The 18687-nt window shown below is 47.9% G+C and overlaps 1 protein-coding gene across 10 annotated transcripts in view; it reads right to left on the minus strand.

Annotated features, from left to right (window-relative positions):
* SAMD11 (sterile alpha motif domain containing 11) overlaps positions 1-18687 on the minus strand; it is a 169239-nt gene that overhangs the window by 75565 nt on the left and 74987 nt on the right. For 7 of the 10 annotated variants that reach the window (XM_071798379.1, XM_071798381.1, XM_065854975.2 and 4 more), the window contains one exon: positions 18574-18665. In XM_071798379.1, the coding sequence (XP_071654480.1) occupies positions 18574-18665 (92 nt within the window). The remainder of the gene's footprint in view (positions 1-18573; positions 18666-18687) is intronic. The other 3 variants (XM_065854978.2, XM_071798383.1, XM_071798382.1) reach the window with 1 other exon arrangement.

Consider the following 18687-nt stretch of genomic DNA (forward strand, 5'->3'; position numbering starts at 1 on the left):
CCCCGCTCCTCTGGGGTGGGTTTGGCCCATGAAGACCGACTTCAAATCCAATAAAAAATTAACTGATTTTGAACAACTACTAGACATGCCTCCTTAGAGTCTTAATACGTGCTCTTCGGCTGCAGCACAGAGCGGAGTTAATGGAAGGAAAGAGTCTGAGAGTACCAGGCATGAGGCTAAAAGCATGGCCAACTCTGCCCAGCTGCTGTGACCAGGGGAATCCCTCCCTTCTCCTCGGCACTGGAAGGACTGACATGCCCTCAGTGCAGCAAAATGCCCCATAAGCACCAGAAAGAGGGATGTCACAACTGAGGATGACGCTCAACATAGGTCAGTCAGGGCAAGAATGCATCTCCTACAATGTATGGATACAGTTTCACCCCGCGGTGCACAGTTACCTACACAGCAGGTACCAGAACACACCGCAAAGTCCATCTCAACGGGGACCTCAGTGCTACAAGATCAAGTTGCTCTCATACCCCACTCCTACTCAGAAACCGGGTTACACGTGCTGATTAACTGTGCCGGGAGAGAGGAAACCTAACCCAGAGACAGCCCAGCGAGCTTCTAGCTCGGGTGCTTTTTATTAAAAATGGGGGTCAGACCATTGACTTGCTGTGGGTGTCACAACAGCAAAGAGCTGCACAAGGTGCAGTCCTTGGAATCGCAATATAAACCCCATTCTTCTCACCCAACAGACACCATGTGCAAACATTACAGCCCAACTCCAGCCTATCAGTAACAGCACTTTGCCATCGGGCATTGCCTGTCACTCCAAGGCCTGCAGTTTTCGCAAAAAGCGCATGCAGTTCTTGCTATGAGGCACTTGAATATCATCTTGTAGGCAAGCGAGACCAAGGGAAAGCGTGGCGGGACAACTTGTTCATCGCCAGCGGTTCCTCACACACGTGTTCCGCAAGCACTGGGGGCAGCGCTCATCACTCACCGGGACTTTGCAGCACCAAGAACCACGGGTTCCACTTAGTGTGTATTAACAAAACCTAATGTTAAACCAAAACTACTCCCAGAAATATGCAACTAGGTGGCTCAGCACATTAGGAGCCACATGAGAAGATACCGCACGATTTACAATACATCTGTGTATATAAATATAATTCCAGGAAAGAAATGACCCAGCGAATACAGTGGCTTCCCAATGAGCACTGACTGGGAGCAGGGAGTGTTTGGAGGTTGTAGTTATCAGGGGTGTTGGGAGTTGTGTGTTTTGAAGACAAACACAAAGAGAATATAAAAAAAACTAAAACCCAAGAGAGGTAAATATTTCATCAAAGGAATAAAACCAAGAAGCTGGGAGAAAAAAATATAAGGAAAAAGGGGAGAGTTTTCTGAGCAGGTGAAGAAAACTTCACCTCTCACAGGAGTGAAAACCAGAACCAAAATTAAGTGGAACAAAATTGGGGAATTACAGGGCGGGGGAAACAGATGTTTTTAAAGGTGAAACATTCTGTCTGGAAACTGGTATCTCCCCCCTTCGGCATTTAAGCATTTCCTTGAGGTGGGAAACAAAGCCAGTGGGGTCTGACGTGGCTTCCAGCAACGCTCCATCCACGGACGGACACTCAGACGCGTGAAGGAAGGAACCTGCACACACCCCAACGCTTACTCTGAAGCACATCTGGCAGTTTCTTTCACCCAAAGCCACCAAATCACCCAACAGTCTAATGGATATAAAGACACGTTAACATAACTTGCCTGTAACTGTTTGTAAGCCTTGTAGTTTTTCTTCATTTTTAAAGAACTTGCTCCAGAAAAGGGTCTGTATTTGGAAGCTTTGGTAACTTTCACGACGGACATTCACTGTTTTAAAACACAGCACATCTGTACAAATCTAAACCAAAAACCAAGCGGTTTTTAGCACGTACCCTTCTCCTGCAGTGTGCGGCACCCCAGGCCGCCCCTCACATGAAAGATGCTGAGCTGCGCTCCCAAAGTACCTGCACAGGACACTCTGGTACCTCCAACTCAGCCTTCTGGAGGAGGGGAGATCTGGACTCTATAGGTGGCACTCTTCCTTCTTGAATAAACGCGCCTGGGTAAACTTTGCCGTCAGAGGTGCTGGAGAGCAAATTTAAGGTCCCAACTTACTATTTACTTGGTGATTTTCTGGGCCTGTTAAAATAAAAACCTGAGCCAAATATGGGCTTTACCAATTACACTCTGCCAATCCTAATTCCCCCCCTGCAGCTCCACGCAGACACAGACTCCTTTGCGGTTGCCTGATCCTCTTGTGCGCAGCTAAGCAGCTCTGTTTTACCCGGCATTCGTCTGCATTGGAGAAGCCCATGAAAACGAAAGTGAAATCCCACCCTGGGCACGTTGCCATCACATCTTCCTCCTGCAGAAATCACCAGTTCCAGTTACCAGCTTCGGTCTTTGTGCAGACACCCAGCTCCAAAGTGCTGCAAGAAACGGTGCATCCGCCTCCTCGCAAGGGCGAGAGAACCTGCTTGAGGACTCCCTGTCTGCAGTTCAAGGGCAAGGCATCCACGGGCGTTCCTCTTCTCAGCAGCCAAATTCAGAGGACTTGTTTTCTAAACCTCTTTAAGGCCCCTCCATGGGGAATTAGTCATGGAGGTGAGTAATATCTCCGATTTACAAAGCCTAGGAGAGGGAGTAGTCATTTGACAGGTTAACAGGAGCATGGAGCAGCTGCTAAATTTAGGTGCCATTAGCACACACGTCTTCACACATTTCTACAGGCACACCTGTGTTCCTGTGTGTCCAGAAGGCATGGGGAGGGCAGTTAAAACCAGCACCTTCCCCACACTTCCCAGGGAGAGGATGAGAAAGGAAGGGATTCTCTTATCCCCACCCAAGTTCAGAGCCATTCAAATCCTGAAAGCAAACCTGACTTCTGCTCTCCATGATCACCACAGACAGGGTCAATTCCATCCTAGTCTGAAGAACAAGATAGAAATACAGATCATATCTTGCTCCAGGTTTTCTGCCTGTGCCCACCTTGCCCCAGAGAGCAGCTTAAGTCATGCAAAAACCTGGAAAGTTTAACCACTGGTTTCCAATTGCTTCCCATTTGCTGAATCTTAAATATTGTCAGTGAAGGACTGGACCCTTGCAGACTGAACCTACATTTCCTGATAACAGGAGTGCTTTCCCTGATTATTTCCCAGAGACTCCTGAGTCCGTGCACCAGGCAGGACCAGCAGGTCTGGTGTGACGGTGACTCTCCAAAGCTGAGCTCACAGAGTGCTGAGCCCCAGCTGGGACAGGGCTGACCTCCAGATGTGAAACCCAGCTCTGCTGTGTTCTCACCGCCTTCACACATCAGGAAGGACACAGCAAGGTCAGGGACTTTGGATGTCATTACATGCCAGCTCCATATGATACCCGCAGCAGTACTGAAGGTGTCCGGCAGTGGTGTGACACAGCGCACAACGACACGAGCTGGTCCTGCTGTACTTACAGACGGCAGAGATGTGCTGAGCACTAATTCACGCTCCTCTTTTCCCTCGGTGCCCCTGTCCCACCGATCTCCTACAAGGTCCCTGTGCTTCCAGCTGTGTGATTCAGGTCAGAAATTCTTTTACAATGAGGGAGGTAAAACACTGGCCCAGGTTGGCCAGAGAGGTGGTGGATGAACCATCCCTGGAGACATCCCAGGCCAGGCTGGACGGGGCTCTGAGCAACCTGAGCTGGTGAAGATGTCCCTGTCATGGCAGGGGTGGCACTGGGGGAGCTGGGAAGGTCCCTTCAACCCAAACCGTTCTATGATTCTATGAAAAGGAGACGCAAAGCTGGCAGCAGCCACCACCCCCTCGCCTGGAAGCTTCCAGTCTCCCCAGCAGCCCCAGGCCGCAGCCAGGCACATGAGTCACCCTGTCTGGGTCTCCCCAGGGCACTGTGCGGGGGTGGAAGGGTTGGGGCTCATTGCAGGAGTTTCCACACAACCATTTCCTAACCGCACCCCGCCACGAGCAGCCGGTGAAGAAGAAGATAGCGAACAGCAACATGCAAGGAAAGGAAGAGAGACAACGGATACGGGGCCCAGTTGCAGTCTGTTACTGGTGTGGGGATCCCTAATGCAAACACAGCTCAACAACGGCCTTGCCAGGGAAAGCCCCTACACAAGGAGGGGAATGCGGTCTCTTTCAGATGGATTTAAACTATTTATTTGGATTTCCCTCAATCCAGCTCAAAACAAAAGCAGAATACAAACGTGCAAGGACAGTACGACATCCGTTGTAACCACAATGCAGTCTTCGCACGGGCAAATACAAAACAAAACCAAAACCCAGCATAAATTCTGATGGATACAGGAGGAAACAGCCAAACTAAGAGTCAGTCAAGTCAGGGCCAAAATCTTAGACCCATTGGTTCTGGAGACACAAGATCAGGTCTGAGACACAGCTCTCAAGAACTAAATGCCCTATTAAAATAAATAGGGATCAGATGGACAAATCCCTTCCCACATTTCAAAAGGCTCAGAGCTGTATCCGGCCAGGTGAGCCATTCCCAAACAGAAAAATATAAGAGCAAAGCAAGAGGCAGAGGTCTGAGCTTGTTTGGACGCTGGGTGCCAGCTGGAACTCTAGAAAAATCCCCTCTGAAATCACATTTAAAGTTGGGAGGGTAAAAGAAAGGCGAGGAATAGTATTTAAAAATACAAGTTAAATGATCAATACTTGTGGATTCTTTAGCAAAGACTGCAAAGGTGGAACTTAAGTGTAAAGAAATTCTGGCCCCTTGGGAGGCCACTCATTGCTCACTGGCTCCTGCAGCCTCCTGAGATGTTATTTACTGAGCCCTGGAGGTCGAAGGGAAGAAGGATAAGGGGAAGGAGATTAGAAGAGCTCCACCTCCCTGGAGGAGGGATACTACACAAAAGCCTTATTTTCAGGCAGATCACTTGTGCCAGCACCGCTGTCACTGCCTTGCTGACCCCAGAACAACTGGACAAGTACTGACGATACTTTTAAAATCAGGACCACGGAGCATGAGCTCCTGAGCTGCTGCCTCTCACCTCCTATCTCCTCCTCAAGAGTCACCATCCAGCTTTTGTTCCTGCCAATCTGCACTTGAGCCACCGTTTACTTTTTTCCTTGAAAATAAAGTTATGTGCTGGAAGCGAAGTACAAGAAGATGAAGTTTCCCAACTGCTCTGGCGTGTCCAATGCGCTGCTGTCCTTTCCTCTTTGCAGAGAAAACAGCAGGGACACAGCACGGGGAGGCAGAGGTGGCTCTCCCGTTCGCTATACATCTTTGGATTCTCCAAGGCCTGGCCTAAACTCTGTTCCGGCTCACCTCCAGCTGATCTTGTCCAGTCAAACGCAGAATCTTCTCTATCTAATTCCGGCTGGAACTCAAACGCCTCGCTAGGTTTCAGATGATGTCTCCTAGTCTTCTATGAACTGTATCCCACACCTCTCTCCCACGAGCTCATCGTCTGGTTTCCTCCTTCAGTGTTGCTTTTTCAGCCCATTTTACACAGGTACACATGATCCTTATCACTGTAGTTACCAACACACAGAGCGAGCGCAGAGGTATCTTTATCTCTGCAGCCCGCACTCTGTCTAGATCATTATTATGTATTCCTTGGCTGCTACAACAGCTACGAGCCCCCAAACACAACCCCATGGTGCCAGGTGCTGTACGAACAGAACAAAGGAACCAACCTGACCCCGAGATCTCTGCTGTTTAAATACAGACAACACTTGTAAAAATACCTGACAGCTTCTTAACCTCGCGTTTCCTTGGCATTTTCCCTTCTCGCTAATTTTACTGCAAATGCAACAGTGGATGTTTCATACAGCGAAACAATGTGTTGTGAAGCATGTTTGCAGTTGCTTTGTTATTTCCTTCTGGATTTTAGTTTCTGGTACCACAAAGAGATCCATGTGTATTGTTATAAACTGATTACTCACAACAGCCACGTTGCCCCATGGAACAGAAAGGGGCTGCGCTCGACCCTCGGTCCCAGGACAGAGCTCACCCTGCGCTCCGCAGCCAGAGCTAATTCAGCAGTGAAAAGGGAATTACCTCAAATACATTTCAGGCTGCTTTGGTCAAGAGGGCTCCATCCAAGCTGGGTAAACGTTCTCACTCTGACTTTTGGCTTCCACCTATAAGGGCTTGACTTTTTGCATATGCAAATCTGTGAAAAGTGCTGCAAATGCCCATGGGGTATGTGGGCCAGATGTGCCAAAAACAATAATAACAACCACCACCACCAATAGTGATGAGTTCAAGAGCCATAGATAATCTAGATGGGCGAGAAAGGCAGGTTTGAATTTCTGACAGTATTTGTAATTAATTGCATGGCACTTATGAGCCAATGACAGGTGTCCTATAAATCTAAAATAATTAAATAAAACAAGCATAAGCTAAATAACAGTTTTGTATGTGCCAGGCACATTTAAATATTCAAATCATAAGTGTGATATTAATAAAATACATCAAAGTTCACATTTATATAAACCGGATTTATTGTGCTATATATATAGTATAGTTGGGCCTTATAGCATCACGGAGGTGGCAAACGCAATAAAAAACTAATCCGTTTGTAGGCAAGCTGCCATATTCATGTTTGATGGGTTCACACAGCCGGTGCAAAAAGTTGAAAAGCCAGCTTTATTTGCTCATTTTTGAAGATGTGTAATGAGCCACTATTGCTGGTTTTCTGCATGTGACGCCCACAGATCCTGCTCTCCACCCCTGCTCAGGGCTGTTTTGCATTCTGATGGTTAACCCTTGCGGGGCAGCCTGCACCCCAGCACGGTCCAGCCCATTCCCACACGCTCACTTATGAACCATTGAAGCCTTCAGCCAGCCCTAAGCTGCTCTGATTTATGCCACAGAACAAAAATGCGCTCAACTACCACAAAAGAGCTCTATAAAATAAGGTACCTTCCTTCGCCACTTTCTCCTGCCCGTTGTGTTTTGCACCAAGCGCCGCTCAGCTGCATCCCATGGATGCGATTTCATTCCAAATAAACAAGTTGCTCCAAATCTGTAGATTCCAAACTCCGGGAGGGATGAGGGCGTTAGTGAAGGAAGAAAAGGAGAAGCTGGTCACATCCACCTGAGTATGTCCAGGCAAACCCAGCCTGCTGACACTGTCAGGGTAACCGCCTGTGCGTCCTGGTGGGTTGATCGTCATTCAGGTCCTTCTGTCCAGCCTGTCAAATCACACCCAAGCGCACCCAGGGAAAAGCCGCTTGTTTTTGTCAGTCTCAGCTGACAGGTAAAGGTGAGTGAGCCATGGACACCCAGCACCCCTTCGGCTCCCAGGAATTACACCCAACTCCATTTCCAGCTCTCGTCCTGGACGATTTCAAGGGGTCATTCCCCTCCATGCCCCACTTCTCCTTCATCTCTTCCAGGTTTTTCATATTGAGGGAACACAATGCAGCACCTATTACTGGTCACTGTCTGGCAATAACAATGCAGCCCCCCTGCACAAGCACAGCTTAGCTGACGTTATATTACAAGAGCAGCCAAAAAACCCCCAAGAAACACAAACAGACACACCAGCATTTCCAGAGGACTCTGCAGAGCACACTGAGTGAGGCGACGCATCTTTTTCAGCTCTAATTACCAGGATTCTCTGATCAAGGCAGAATTATTTGCTGATCAAGGATATTATTGATTCCGCCTCATTGGCCTACTGGGATCAGTCTGAACGACACAGCAGACCCCGACAGATTAAATACTGTCAGAACGTTCCAGAGAAGCTCTGAGGAAGGTTCTCTCCCCGTTGCTGCCTCGGCATATGTCAAGTTTCACAGCTCGTGGGGTATCAAGATGTTCCGTGCCAGCCAGGGCTAACAGCACAGCATCTCCGCGTGAGCCAGCCATGGGATGTGCCTCCATGCAGATGAATGCGAGACTTGTGTAGGGGGAGGTGGCCGACTGAGTATTTCCTAATGGTTATTCTAGTTAGCAGCGGAGAGCTCCAGATGCATCACAGCTCCATCTCTTCTCTTGCACGTGTAACTCTGTACCGACGCCTTTCCAAGATCTTTTAAAGGAAACGCTGAAGACAGATTTGATTGTTGAAGGAGCTGCAAGCTGTGACAGAACACACCGTGATCACTCCTCCAGATAATTCAAATACCACCTTGCTTCGTAATCTGGCGGCCAGACAGGAAGAACTTGACTGAAAGATCAGGAGAAAACAAGAGCAGCCAGACAAGGAGCATGAGCTCCAAGAGCATCCAGGTGGGGAAAAGGCTTGGCTTTCCTCACAAAGCCACAAAGGGCATTGGTTTTTGAAGCCCAACGCATCTATTCATTACCAGCACCCGCACGCTGCAAACACTCAGCCTGGCGAGCGGCAGATACCACGGCGAGGAGATGAAGAAAAGCATCCTCCTCCTCCTCAGAGGCCCAATGCTGCATCAGCCCATCCACACGCCAGCTTTCCCATTAAACCAGCTCTGAACAACAGGAGGTAAAAAGGCAGAAATCCCAGTGGGGACATAAAGCAAACAGAATAATAAGCACTAACAGACCTAAAGACAGTTGGACGTTTCGTGAGCATAACGTGTGGTAAAGGGCCTGTGTAGCGGTGAAGGTCTCTCCTACCCCAGCCACTACAAAGATGTTAACATTAAACAACTGCACGTGTAACCTGAATAGTTCTTTCATTCACTGGAGAACTCCAATCTGGATTGTACACACTGGCTTATTAAGGACAGGAGATAATAATGGTTTCAGCCCATTACTAGATGGGAATGCTAGAACTGTCAGAAACGTTGAAAAGATAGAATGTTCAATAAATATTTCATGCCTTCACTGGTAGAAAAAGCTCCCCCTAACATGGTAGGAAAATGAAATACTTCTCATTCCAGCAGTGAATTATGGGGTTTCAAACAGAAAGTTGTATAGTTTGACATCGGGAGATCCAGAGGCTTTGGGGACAGCTGGCCAGCCAAGTTCTTTGACGCTTTACTCGGGTTTTTAATGACCCTCACAACAATGAGCAAATACAAAGTAAATGAGAAAGCATAGCACTGGGACTGTATTTTAAAAAGCATAAGCAGAATAATCCAAGTAATTTTATAACCCCCAGGAGAAATAATGAAATAGAGGAAACTGGACAAGTAATAATAAATTGAAGGAGGGTGATATAATTTATGCAAATTAAAGCTTATTAATAGAAAAGATGTTAAGCTAATATATAATTTTTTTGCTGGTGTGATGTGCTTAGATTTCTGCAAGTTATCTGCTCTTACACCACACGACTTTTTGAATGAGAAATACAAGTAAACATGGCACAAATTAAATGGATTAAAAGGCGATTAAAAGACCTCACGTAACCACTTCCCCCTGATACTTTTACCAATGACCCAGAAGAACGCAAAGAGCCGCCACTGGTGGTGAATACAGAGAATGTGTGAGTTAATGGTGGTGAATACAGAGAACGTGTGAGTTAATGGCAAGCAGCACAAGCCCAGGGTCACAGACACGAACAGCGTGGGCTGGTGGGTGAAGGTGGCGTTTCACAAGCAGGGATATTATGCCAGGAAAAAGTGACTATACAAATTTAAATGAGCAATACCATCATCGTTTCCTAAAAACTGAGAGCAGTTACCCACTGAAACCATTGACTGCGCTCAGCGCAGGTAAGGACCAGGACATTTAATCAAGAACGGGTGCTTTCCTTGAAAAGAAAAGTACAGAGAAGCCACCATTACCAGGAACTCGTTTGTGGAAGTCCTACTACTTATTTTAGTGCAAGAACTTGGTCTCTTGCCCTTTTAACCCATAAGCTGCAATGTTTCAATTTGCAGATGCTCTCCCCTAATTAAAGTGAATATGAATCACAGAAAGGTTGGTGTCTGCGTGTCCAACGGCCACGCACAGGCACCAAAGCCTCCACAGATCCCTGACGTGAAAGGGCATCCAAGGCACGTTACGTTTCTGGATAAGCCAAGTTAAACATCCCCAAATAATTAGATTGTGTAGTGACTTATAGACAATAGCAGAGACATCAATGGAAGAACTGAGCCCTCCCAAAGCAGGGATTACTTTTGCCCTCTGCACAGGCCAGGGCTGGGAATGCCTACTGGCCTCATAGCATTGCTCTTACTGAACCTATTCCTGAGAAATCCATCACAGCAAGGTGAGGCTTCACAAAACCAGACTCGCATTGCGGATGCAAACAAGTGCAGATCCATAGACTTTTAAGGAATGTTAATTTGAGGATTAATAAAAAGAACCCTCAGATCAAATGTATTATGTTTTTATTCAGGATTAAAAGCATCCCTATAAGGAGTAGGCAGCTGCCCTTCTCGTTCTGGATGGGCTGCTTCTCGACTACTTTGAGACCACGTCCTACCCACAAAACGCCAGTAGTGGTGTCTGGAGCTGCACCCGAAGGACAGCACCACCAAAACACCAGAGAAATCCGCCCTTTGCTCTGAAAGAGCCAATTTAGCTCGATAAGAAACAAAACTGCTCGAGGGCCAGGACAAACCGAATTCCCCGTGCTCTGCGAGGTGTCCTCTGCTGCACGCTGAATGTGGATGCCAGTCTGGAGATGAAAAAGACGTCCACGGAGTTAAAGTGATGTAAATCTAGACCGACTGTTATCAAAGTCCAACGCTGCATTCATCCTGCCATGCTTATTTTAACCCACATTGGCTTTAGATCACAATAGAACGTCAGTGATTGTACTGCACGTAAGCAGGAACGTGCCAGGCAGGATGAGGGCCCAACAGCTTCAGGCACTGAACACACAAGGAACAAAAGCTAATCAGCCATTCACAATAAAAAAGAAAGAGAGTAAGTTGTATTTAACGCCTCTAAAACACTCTATGCTAAGTGTACAATTTTAAAGTAACACTACTATTGTAAACTCTAGCTCATTGACTGAAGCATCTTGCAGTGCCTTCCTCTGTAAGTGTACTTTACGGTTAAGTGGGTGAATCACAAGGGGGAAATAAAAGAGGAATTGATATCATAGTCCCCTCTGGGGAAGAAAAGAAACACAAGTGTATTTGTGCGGTTCACACCATGTCACAAAAAAAGAGATCTCAAGAGTCGCAGCTGTGACGAGCGGCGGGAAAAGTTATTGATCTGAAAGAATTCATTTTTACTATAAGGGCCGGTACTTTTACTTATTTAATAAAGGTCTGGCATCAAATCGCTGTGAATTTCAGGATTATCTAATTCTATCTGATCTCATTCAATCACGGATGCTCCGGTGGCAGAAAGGAATGTTTGCCCTTTCCCGGCCGCGGGGCCAGCGCCGGTTGCCCTGGCAACACCGCAAAGCAGCTCCGGTACCACCTATCGCATCCATCTCCCGAGCAAAAGAGAGCACGGGGTTACAAGGGAGGTTTTGCAATTTGATGGGTGGAGATTGGCAGAACAGCAGCCACCCCTGGAGTGGAATCCACTCCTAATTCGGAATTAGTGAGGCCCTGGAGACTCGGTGATAAATACAAGCTCCGAGGGGTAAAATACTCATAGACGGCCAGCTGGTCTGGTAATGCGCTCTGCTTGCTTTCAAAATACAAAGTTTTATACTAACAAGCTGTGGTGATTGAGAGGCCCAAGTTAAACAAAGCTCAAATCCCAGAGCTGCTTTTTAAATGATCTGAAACAGTCCCAGCGCTGAACTGGGAATGGGCTACAAGCGAACACACAACTTTGCTGCGGTGTCACCGTTACAAATAGTTCAGATGTGTATTCTGGAGCAAAAGCCTGTCAAGTGTCTCTTCTATCACCAAAAGCTCTGAAGTTTTCCTGCTTCTTAATTCTCTGGAAACAATTCAAGACGGTTCTGCCTTCCTAAGTGATAGCACAATGCAAGAAATAGCAGGTAGTGCCCATCATCTTACATCTTCAGACAGAGATGCTGTTACTCTTAGAAATGTTGATTAAACCTTACTATGAAGTGATTTTTTTTTCCATTTTACAATGCAATAAACAAAAGGCCCCATCATGAGTGAGCATCAGAGCAGAACTCGCTCAGACAACTCCCTGCACTGGTGAGAGTGGGGATGCTCCAGCGCTGCAGTCAGTGAGGATGCTGCATTTCAATAGGGAGGAGGAAGAGGGGACAGCAGAGGCCAGAGGTGCCAAACAAGAATCTGCTGTGTAGCAAAATATTTGCCAGATAAAGGAAATACAGCTATGCATAAGGGAAAGGAATAAGAAAATGCAAAAGGAAAAACAAAGAGTAATAAAAGCAAACAGAAAAGACAGAAAAAGGCAATAAAACTATAGACAAAACCAAGTGATTATGCAAATGTGACGTTCTGAGCAAGCACGACTGCATTAAAACCAGAGTGGATCTCTTTTCCAAAGTCTGGGGACAACACAAAACTGCTTCTCTGTTCTCCCGTCTCATCACTGAACCAGAACAGCAACCTGAAAAGTTCATCATCTCTGCAAACCCCAACTTAGCGGACAGTTCGAACCTCAGGAAAAGGCAGATGAACAAAGTTTATGAGGGAGCTAATTCTGGTCCTTTAGTCACCTCTGCCATTTAGATCGCACGTTCACCAAAGGCATTTGCCACCAGGCTCCAAATGAGCACCGATCCCTTTGAGTAAGGCCAGCGAGTTTGGACAGAGACCACTGCAAATTAAAACCAGGTGTCTGTGCCCTGAAGCAGCACAGACAGCCCTAAGCAGTTTAATGACATCTCTAAATAATTTTGACAGCAAAATTACTTATCCTATGTCACCTTTACACTGCCCTTGACACACCGCTAACAAGATGATGTTGCTTTCCCTGCTTTTATATATTTATTTCTATTTCTTCCCGTGTTTAACTTCCCCAGCGCAGGATTTTCTAGACCCAACGCAGCACGGTACCATTCACCAGGCTGCAAAGTCCATCCTGCATCTGCTGACTTGTGTGTAAAACTCAGTCCCAAGGGGGCTGAGGGCTCAGAAAATGCCTCTTCCCACCGAGCCCCCCGAGAATAGATGGGGGGGCCAGGAAGGCCACTGTCTTAGCTCCTCCAGGGAAGCCTGCGGGACAAGGAAACCCCCCATGCATCCTCATGGAACCCCAGCAGGAGATTTGCACAATCCCTCACACACACCAACCTCAGCATAATCACCTTGGTGTGTTATTCACAAACACCTCACAGACACTAAACTGAACTCACAGATGGATCTTCCACTGTTCTTCCATCATGCGAGACCTTTTGCATTCAGTTTCCCACCACTGCTCACTAACAGCAGAAATCTTCACTACAGCTCTTGCATTACAGCCAACCTCCCCCACTTGCATCTCCCTAAAACCCACTGTCAGATAAAATTATTTTCCTAAGCCATAGCTGCTTACACATCTCTGCTGTTCACTCACAAGACTGCAATCCAATTAATATTTTCCTTTCCAGAGGGTATTTAATAATCCACCAAATTAAATCCTTCAGTATTGTGCTGGCACTCTCAGTGCCATTGATCCGGGTTTGTTCTGCCTCTGCGTAAAACAGTAATGAGTCGTTTTATTGGTGCGACACCCATCTTGCAAACCTGGCAGCGGACAACATCGTGCACTTGGAGTGCGCCCTGTTGATGAGCTGAGCTTTGGGACCGTTAGGAGTAACTTCTAATGCAGAATACATTTAGGAGCACCTCTCCTATCCACACTGATTCCCGTTTCAAGCAGTTTTCCCCTGCCAAGTGCTGTATGACCCAAGAGCACTGATTTTTGGGATCCCTCCATAAGAGATGCAGATGCACGTTCCCACCACCCATGGGCTGGAAAGCCGTGCAAGCCAAGGCTGACAAACTCTGCATTAAGTTGCATCAAGCATCCAAGTTTAACTCACAAGTCCGCAGTACGCACACTCCAGAAATCACCTGAATTAAGTCCATTAACAAACAAAACAACAAAAACTACAAACAAAAATCCAGCCAACTCTCCAAATGCCAACCAATGCTCAACTAAACTAAAACGTGCTGGATTAAAAGCAAACAATCCAAATCAGCATGAAACCACAAATAAAAACCAACAGACTGTGCCAAAGACCTTGGGGGGATAAAAAGTTTATAAGTCTGCTTTACAGCGGGGGTTTTTCCACATTCATAAGGCCGTCCCTGGAGATGCAGGCGAAGTTATGAAAACAGCCCCCTTCACATAAACCCCAAGATTCTCCAGCTCAACTCCTTAAGTCCAGAGCAGCTCAGAAAGGAACCTAAATCTAATCTATTCAATTAGAAGTAAAATTTCAGACTTAATCCTGTCTTTGCAGGCAGCCAACTGCATTTTCCAGCAGGCAAAGTCCCCTTCTCATAGGAGAGTTCTCTGGAAGGACCCGTGTCCACTGTGGAGACGCCGCTTCTTGAGCCAGCCTCTGAATTTGGATCCCACACACAGGGATGGTGGGGGTAACGCAGAGCAGCCTTCCACCCCGCACCTCCGCAACACGGAGGCGGAAAATCCTCAGACATCTTCGGGCTAAATAACTGGGACTTCACGGATTACCGGCATTCAGTTTTTTAAGCAAACAAATAGTTACTTTTTCCACCCTTGACAAAGTCTTGGACTAACGCCTGAACCTCAGGGGCATCAAAAGAAAACAATAACAATGAAAAGCAAAAAGAAGCACATAAGAATCACATATAAATCAAACCAAGAGCAAAACCCAGCCCCAGTAAGCAAATGCATTACTATCGTCACTGACCAAGTTATGCAGAATTACCACGTCTTGACATGCAACAAAGGAGATATGGTAAAAAAAACTATTGTGCTTTTTGTGTTGTTTGAGTACGGCCATACCACGGGAGCATTCTGAAAGCTTGTCTTCCCTTCTTTACCTGTGACATGAACCTCAAACTCCAACACAGGCCGCCTTTCAAACACCCTGTCCAAGAAAAGATGGGAAAAGAGGATGAGGAGCAGCCAACATCCAGCCCTGAGACACTTTCAGAGGCAGCACGGCCAGTATGGAACATGGGAAGGCTCACGCTCTGTCTGATAAGGGAAACAATCAAAGTCTATCTATCACAACGAATACCTCTTCTCTGTTATACCGGATATGTGATGCCGGACTTTGCAAATCCAAGACATCTTGCCTGAGCAATAAAGATGTTAGTGCTGTTCTCGAGACCATTAGGTTTTCCCCTCCCGACGGCTGAGCCCACCACCAGCAGCGAGGACACCTTCAACACCAGCCCTGGCTGTGGGTTTAAAAGTGGAGATGGAGAGAATGCATGAGTGGTTTATTTAGAGCACAGAGGGAAGTTCCATGGGGACAGAGGGAACCCTGCAGTGAATGGGTTTCACCAGAACAGACTGGAATCCATCCAGGGCTCCAACCAAGATGAGCTGTATCTGCCCAGAAGTGATATGTAAAAACATGGGGGAAAACCCCTGTCTGCATCTGACAACTCCGTGAACACTTGGCATCCTGCACCTCCAAAAATTGAAGGGACCGAGACCTGTGGTCCAAAAACCCTCGACTGCAAAGGCACAAAGAAACAGGGGTAGAAAACCAGAGGCACAGTCCGGGATGGGGTGAGCGCACAGTGCCCCATTCCCCACCTCCCCAGCGCAAAGCACCCAGCACTGGCGCAGCTCCCTCACCAAAACCCGCTGCCCAGCGGCCGGGAAGGACAATGGCGCTGCCCCTCCAGCCCCCGAAACGGCCCGGGGGATGCCCTCCCCGCTCCCCCCTTCCCGAGGCTCCTTCCTGCATCCTTCCCCGCTCAGAGCGACCCTGCGGCTCAGCGGGCCCCCCGCATCCCCCCCGCCCCGGCCGCTGATTGATGGCTGCCGGCGCGGGGGCGGCCGCGGCCCGGGGGAGGAGGCGCCAGGGCGGCCGGCGCGACGCGGCTGCTCCCCCCTCCGCCTCGCAGGAAACCGGCGGTCGGTGGCGGAGCTGCCCCGGCGCCGGCCGCTGTCTGCAGCTGCAGCAAACGAGCTGCGACGGGGCGGCGGGGCCGGGCTCGGCGGGGGCGGGCGCCGCTCTCCCGGCCGCCGCGGGGGCGCCCCCGGCACTGCCGGCCCCGCGCCCGGGGGGAGCGGGCGGGGGGGCCGGGGCCGCTGCCCGGTGCTCGCCGGGGGGTGGGAAGCGGGGGCGTCCCGCCCGCCGGGCTCGGCTTTATTGCGGGAGCCGGAGCGGCTGCAGCGGGGCAGGCGCGGGGGGGTCGTGCCAGGCTCAGCTCCGGCTCCTCGGGCGTGTTTTCCAAGCCGGCTCTGGGGCACGATGCAATTTCCTTTCCAGATTAACCCCTCCTCTCCCCAACCCCAAAAGAGACCCCGACTGGGCCTCAGAACAATGGCTGCTGTCGATTAAAGCCCCTGACAGGCCTATGGGACAAGGGTGGCAGGACTGGCTGAATTGGATGAACCCTTCCCGAAGGAGCAGGACCGGGTCCTTGGCGCGCTCCCTTTGCCTGCAGCAGCAGATGGGGAAGATGCAGATGTCTCCCTGACCCCGTTGCAAAGGCAACGCTTGAGTTTTTCTGGCCTGTTCTGCTGTCCAAGGACTGATTTTGGACCAGTAGAACCAGCTATCAGCTCCCCATCTCCTCACCCCCATATGATAACACAGTAGCACAAGGACGCAGGCACTGCAAGACTCTACCTACCCACACTATAAAATAGAAAGCATTTCTACATTTGAGAGGAAACAGCCCTTTGGTCTCAGCGGTGCTTAAACTGGTGATCACTAAATGGGGAAAGATAAACTGTGCCAAATTTTAAATCTTCGTCCTTGTATATCTGTTTTGAGTGTGTAGTGCATGTAGCTACGACAAGGCACTACCAACGGATCTCAGGTTCAAAATGTGAAATCGTCATTTGGTCAAATATATGGTCTAGTTACAGTACAGAAAATGCAGTATGCACCAAGAAACAGAGTTCTGATAAAAGCTCTCAGTGGCGTTTGGCCTTGCTGTGCAAATCCTGACATCAGAACCCCCTTTAACTCATTTACACAGCTGGGGAGGCGGTAGGAGGCAAGTCCAGAAGGATTTATTTCTCCTATCCCAAAACGATACCAACTTCTTTGCCTCTAGCTGAACTTCTCAAGTTCAGTCCTATTTTGAAAGTTTCATGCAGAACTGCCTTCCCACCTGTAAATCCATAGTATCCCTGTGCAACTATCAAAAATGCTGCTGCTAGGAGAAGATAATGTGTCCTTTTGGCTACCACTTAACGCAAGTTAGTACCCAAAGTGCCCAGTAGACAGTGTCATCTGGCCAGGGACTTCTCCCCACCACCAGCCACTGTCGTATCCCACTGCTCTGCAGATTCCTGCTTGCTGGCCTCTGATCCACATGATGGTAACTAAAGCACATGCAACACTCTGAACTGGAGAAAGCTCATTACACAGCATCGCACTTTGCCCCGTGAACTCAGAGGAACTACACGAGCCCGTGGGAAAGGCCAGGTTTCAGAACGCCTGGTTCACTGGGTTTAACACATCACAACAATGCTGCAGGGTAACCAGTACTAGTAAGCTTGCTGGACAGTTACTACTCTGCTATGGACCACAGCTGCACAAAACAGATGCAAGAGATCTGCATCACAGACACGGTATCTTCACATTAATTTACGTAACAACTGTTGGTTATTGCTCTAAACCCCTTCCCATGTCAGTTGTGTGTATTTGTATACATACACACACATGCACATATATACTATGCAGAAATAATTTTAAATCGCCATTCTGTCTGTCATTCAGAAACATAAAGACACTGCGTGGGAAAAGAGATTGTCCACAGGACCTCCAAAGAAGCCATAAAAGAAAATCTGGTTGATTTCAATGGGTAAGAGTAGGTACCTTTCCAGTTGCATCTGTTTCCGCAGTGCTACTGACAATGGTTTAAATCATGGTGTTTTTTTCAGACCAAGACTTGCTTGAGTTCCACAAACGACAGCTTTGCCATCCCAGTTAGATGTTATTGTATTTTATGGTTATTTCTCCACATGATGAACTGTTTTTAATGCCTTAGCTTACTATGATTTCAGGAGCTTTTTGTTTACAGCATCAACATCTTTTTCATTAAAATGCTGATGGCATATAGACATTTTGAATGTCTCAGGATAAAGGCTGACAGAAAACGCAAGGAACTCAAAAGTTGGGAAGATCTATGAAAGTAGTTACTGTGATCTATTGTATGAATGTTGTAAACCCTGTAAGCATTTAAGATGAGCTTGTTCCCCCTTATCTAACAAAATTCACTAATGGTTTGTAAACTGTGACTGTTCTGACTCTAACATGTGGATGCAACCATAATCCCCTTTTGCTTTATTTAGCCCTTTTACACCTCTGCACAAAACACAGAAATGAAGGGGGGGGAACAGGGAAGAGGCTGCTGAACGATCTGCCGTGTGCGTACAGACAGCTCCCCCTGAAAACCGCACAATCACGCCGTGTGTTGCATCCTTCGGGATGCTCTTCCCACCTGCTCTGTTCGCAAACTCCTCTCCTGCTCGGCTGTATCCACACTGCAGATACACTGGCATTGCCAGCAGTGCTCTGGCACAGACTGAGAGTTCCTACCCCTCAGAGATCACCACTTCATGACCACAGAAGCCAAGGCATTTTTTTTAAAGGGAAGGAGGTGGAGGAGAAGGGAGATGTCTTAACTAAAGCACATAGTTTAACAATAATCTTACCACTGGAGACGAAATTCGACACCCAGGGCAATCACAGATTGGAGGATGTACCTGTAAGATTCCTTTGGACATAAGAGTCTTCAAACTTTTCCCTGGATGCAGAGAAGAAAAAGA

This window comes from Patagioenas fasciata, chromosome 23 (assembly GCF_037038585.1).
Source record: "Patagioenas fasciata isolate bPatFas1 chromosome 23, bPatFas1.hap1, whole genome shotgun sequence".
In the NCBI taxonomy this organism is placed as follows: domain Eukaryota; kingdom Metazoa; phylum Chordata; class Aves; order Columbiformes; family Columbidae; genus Patagioenas; species Patagioenas fasciata.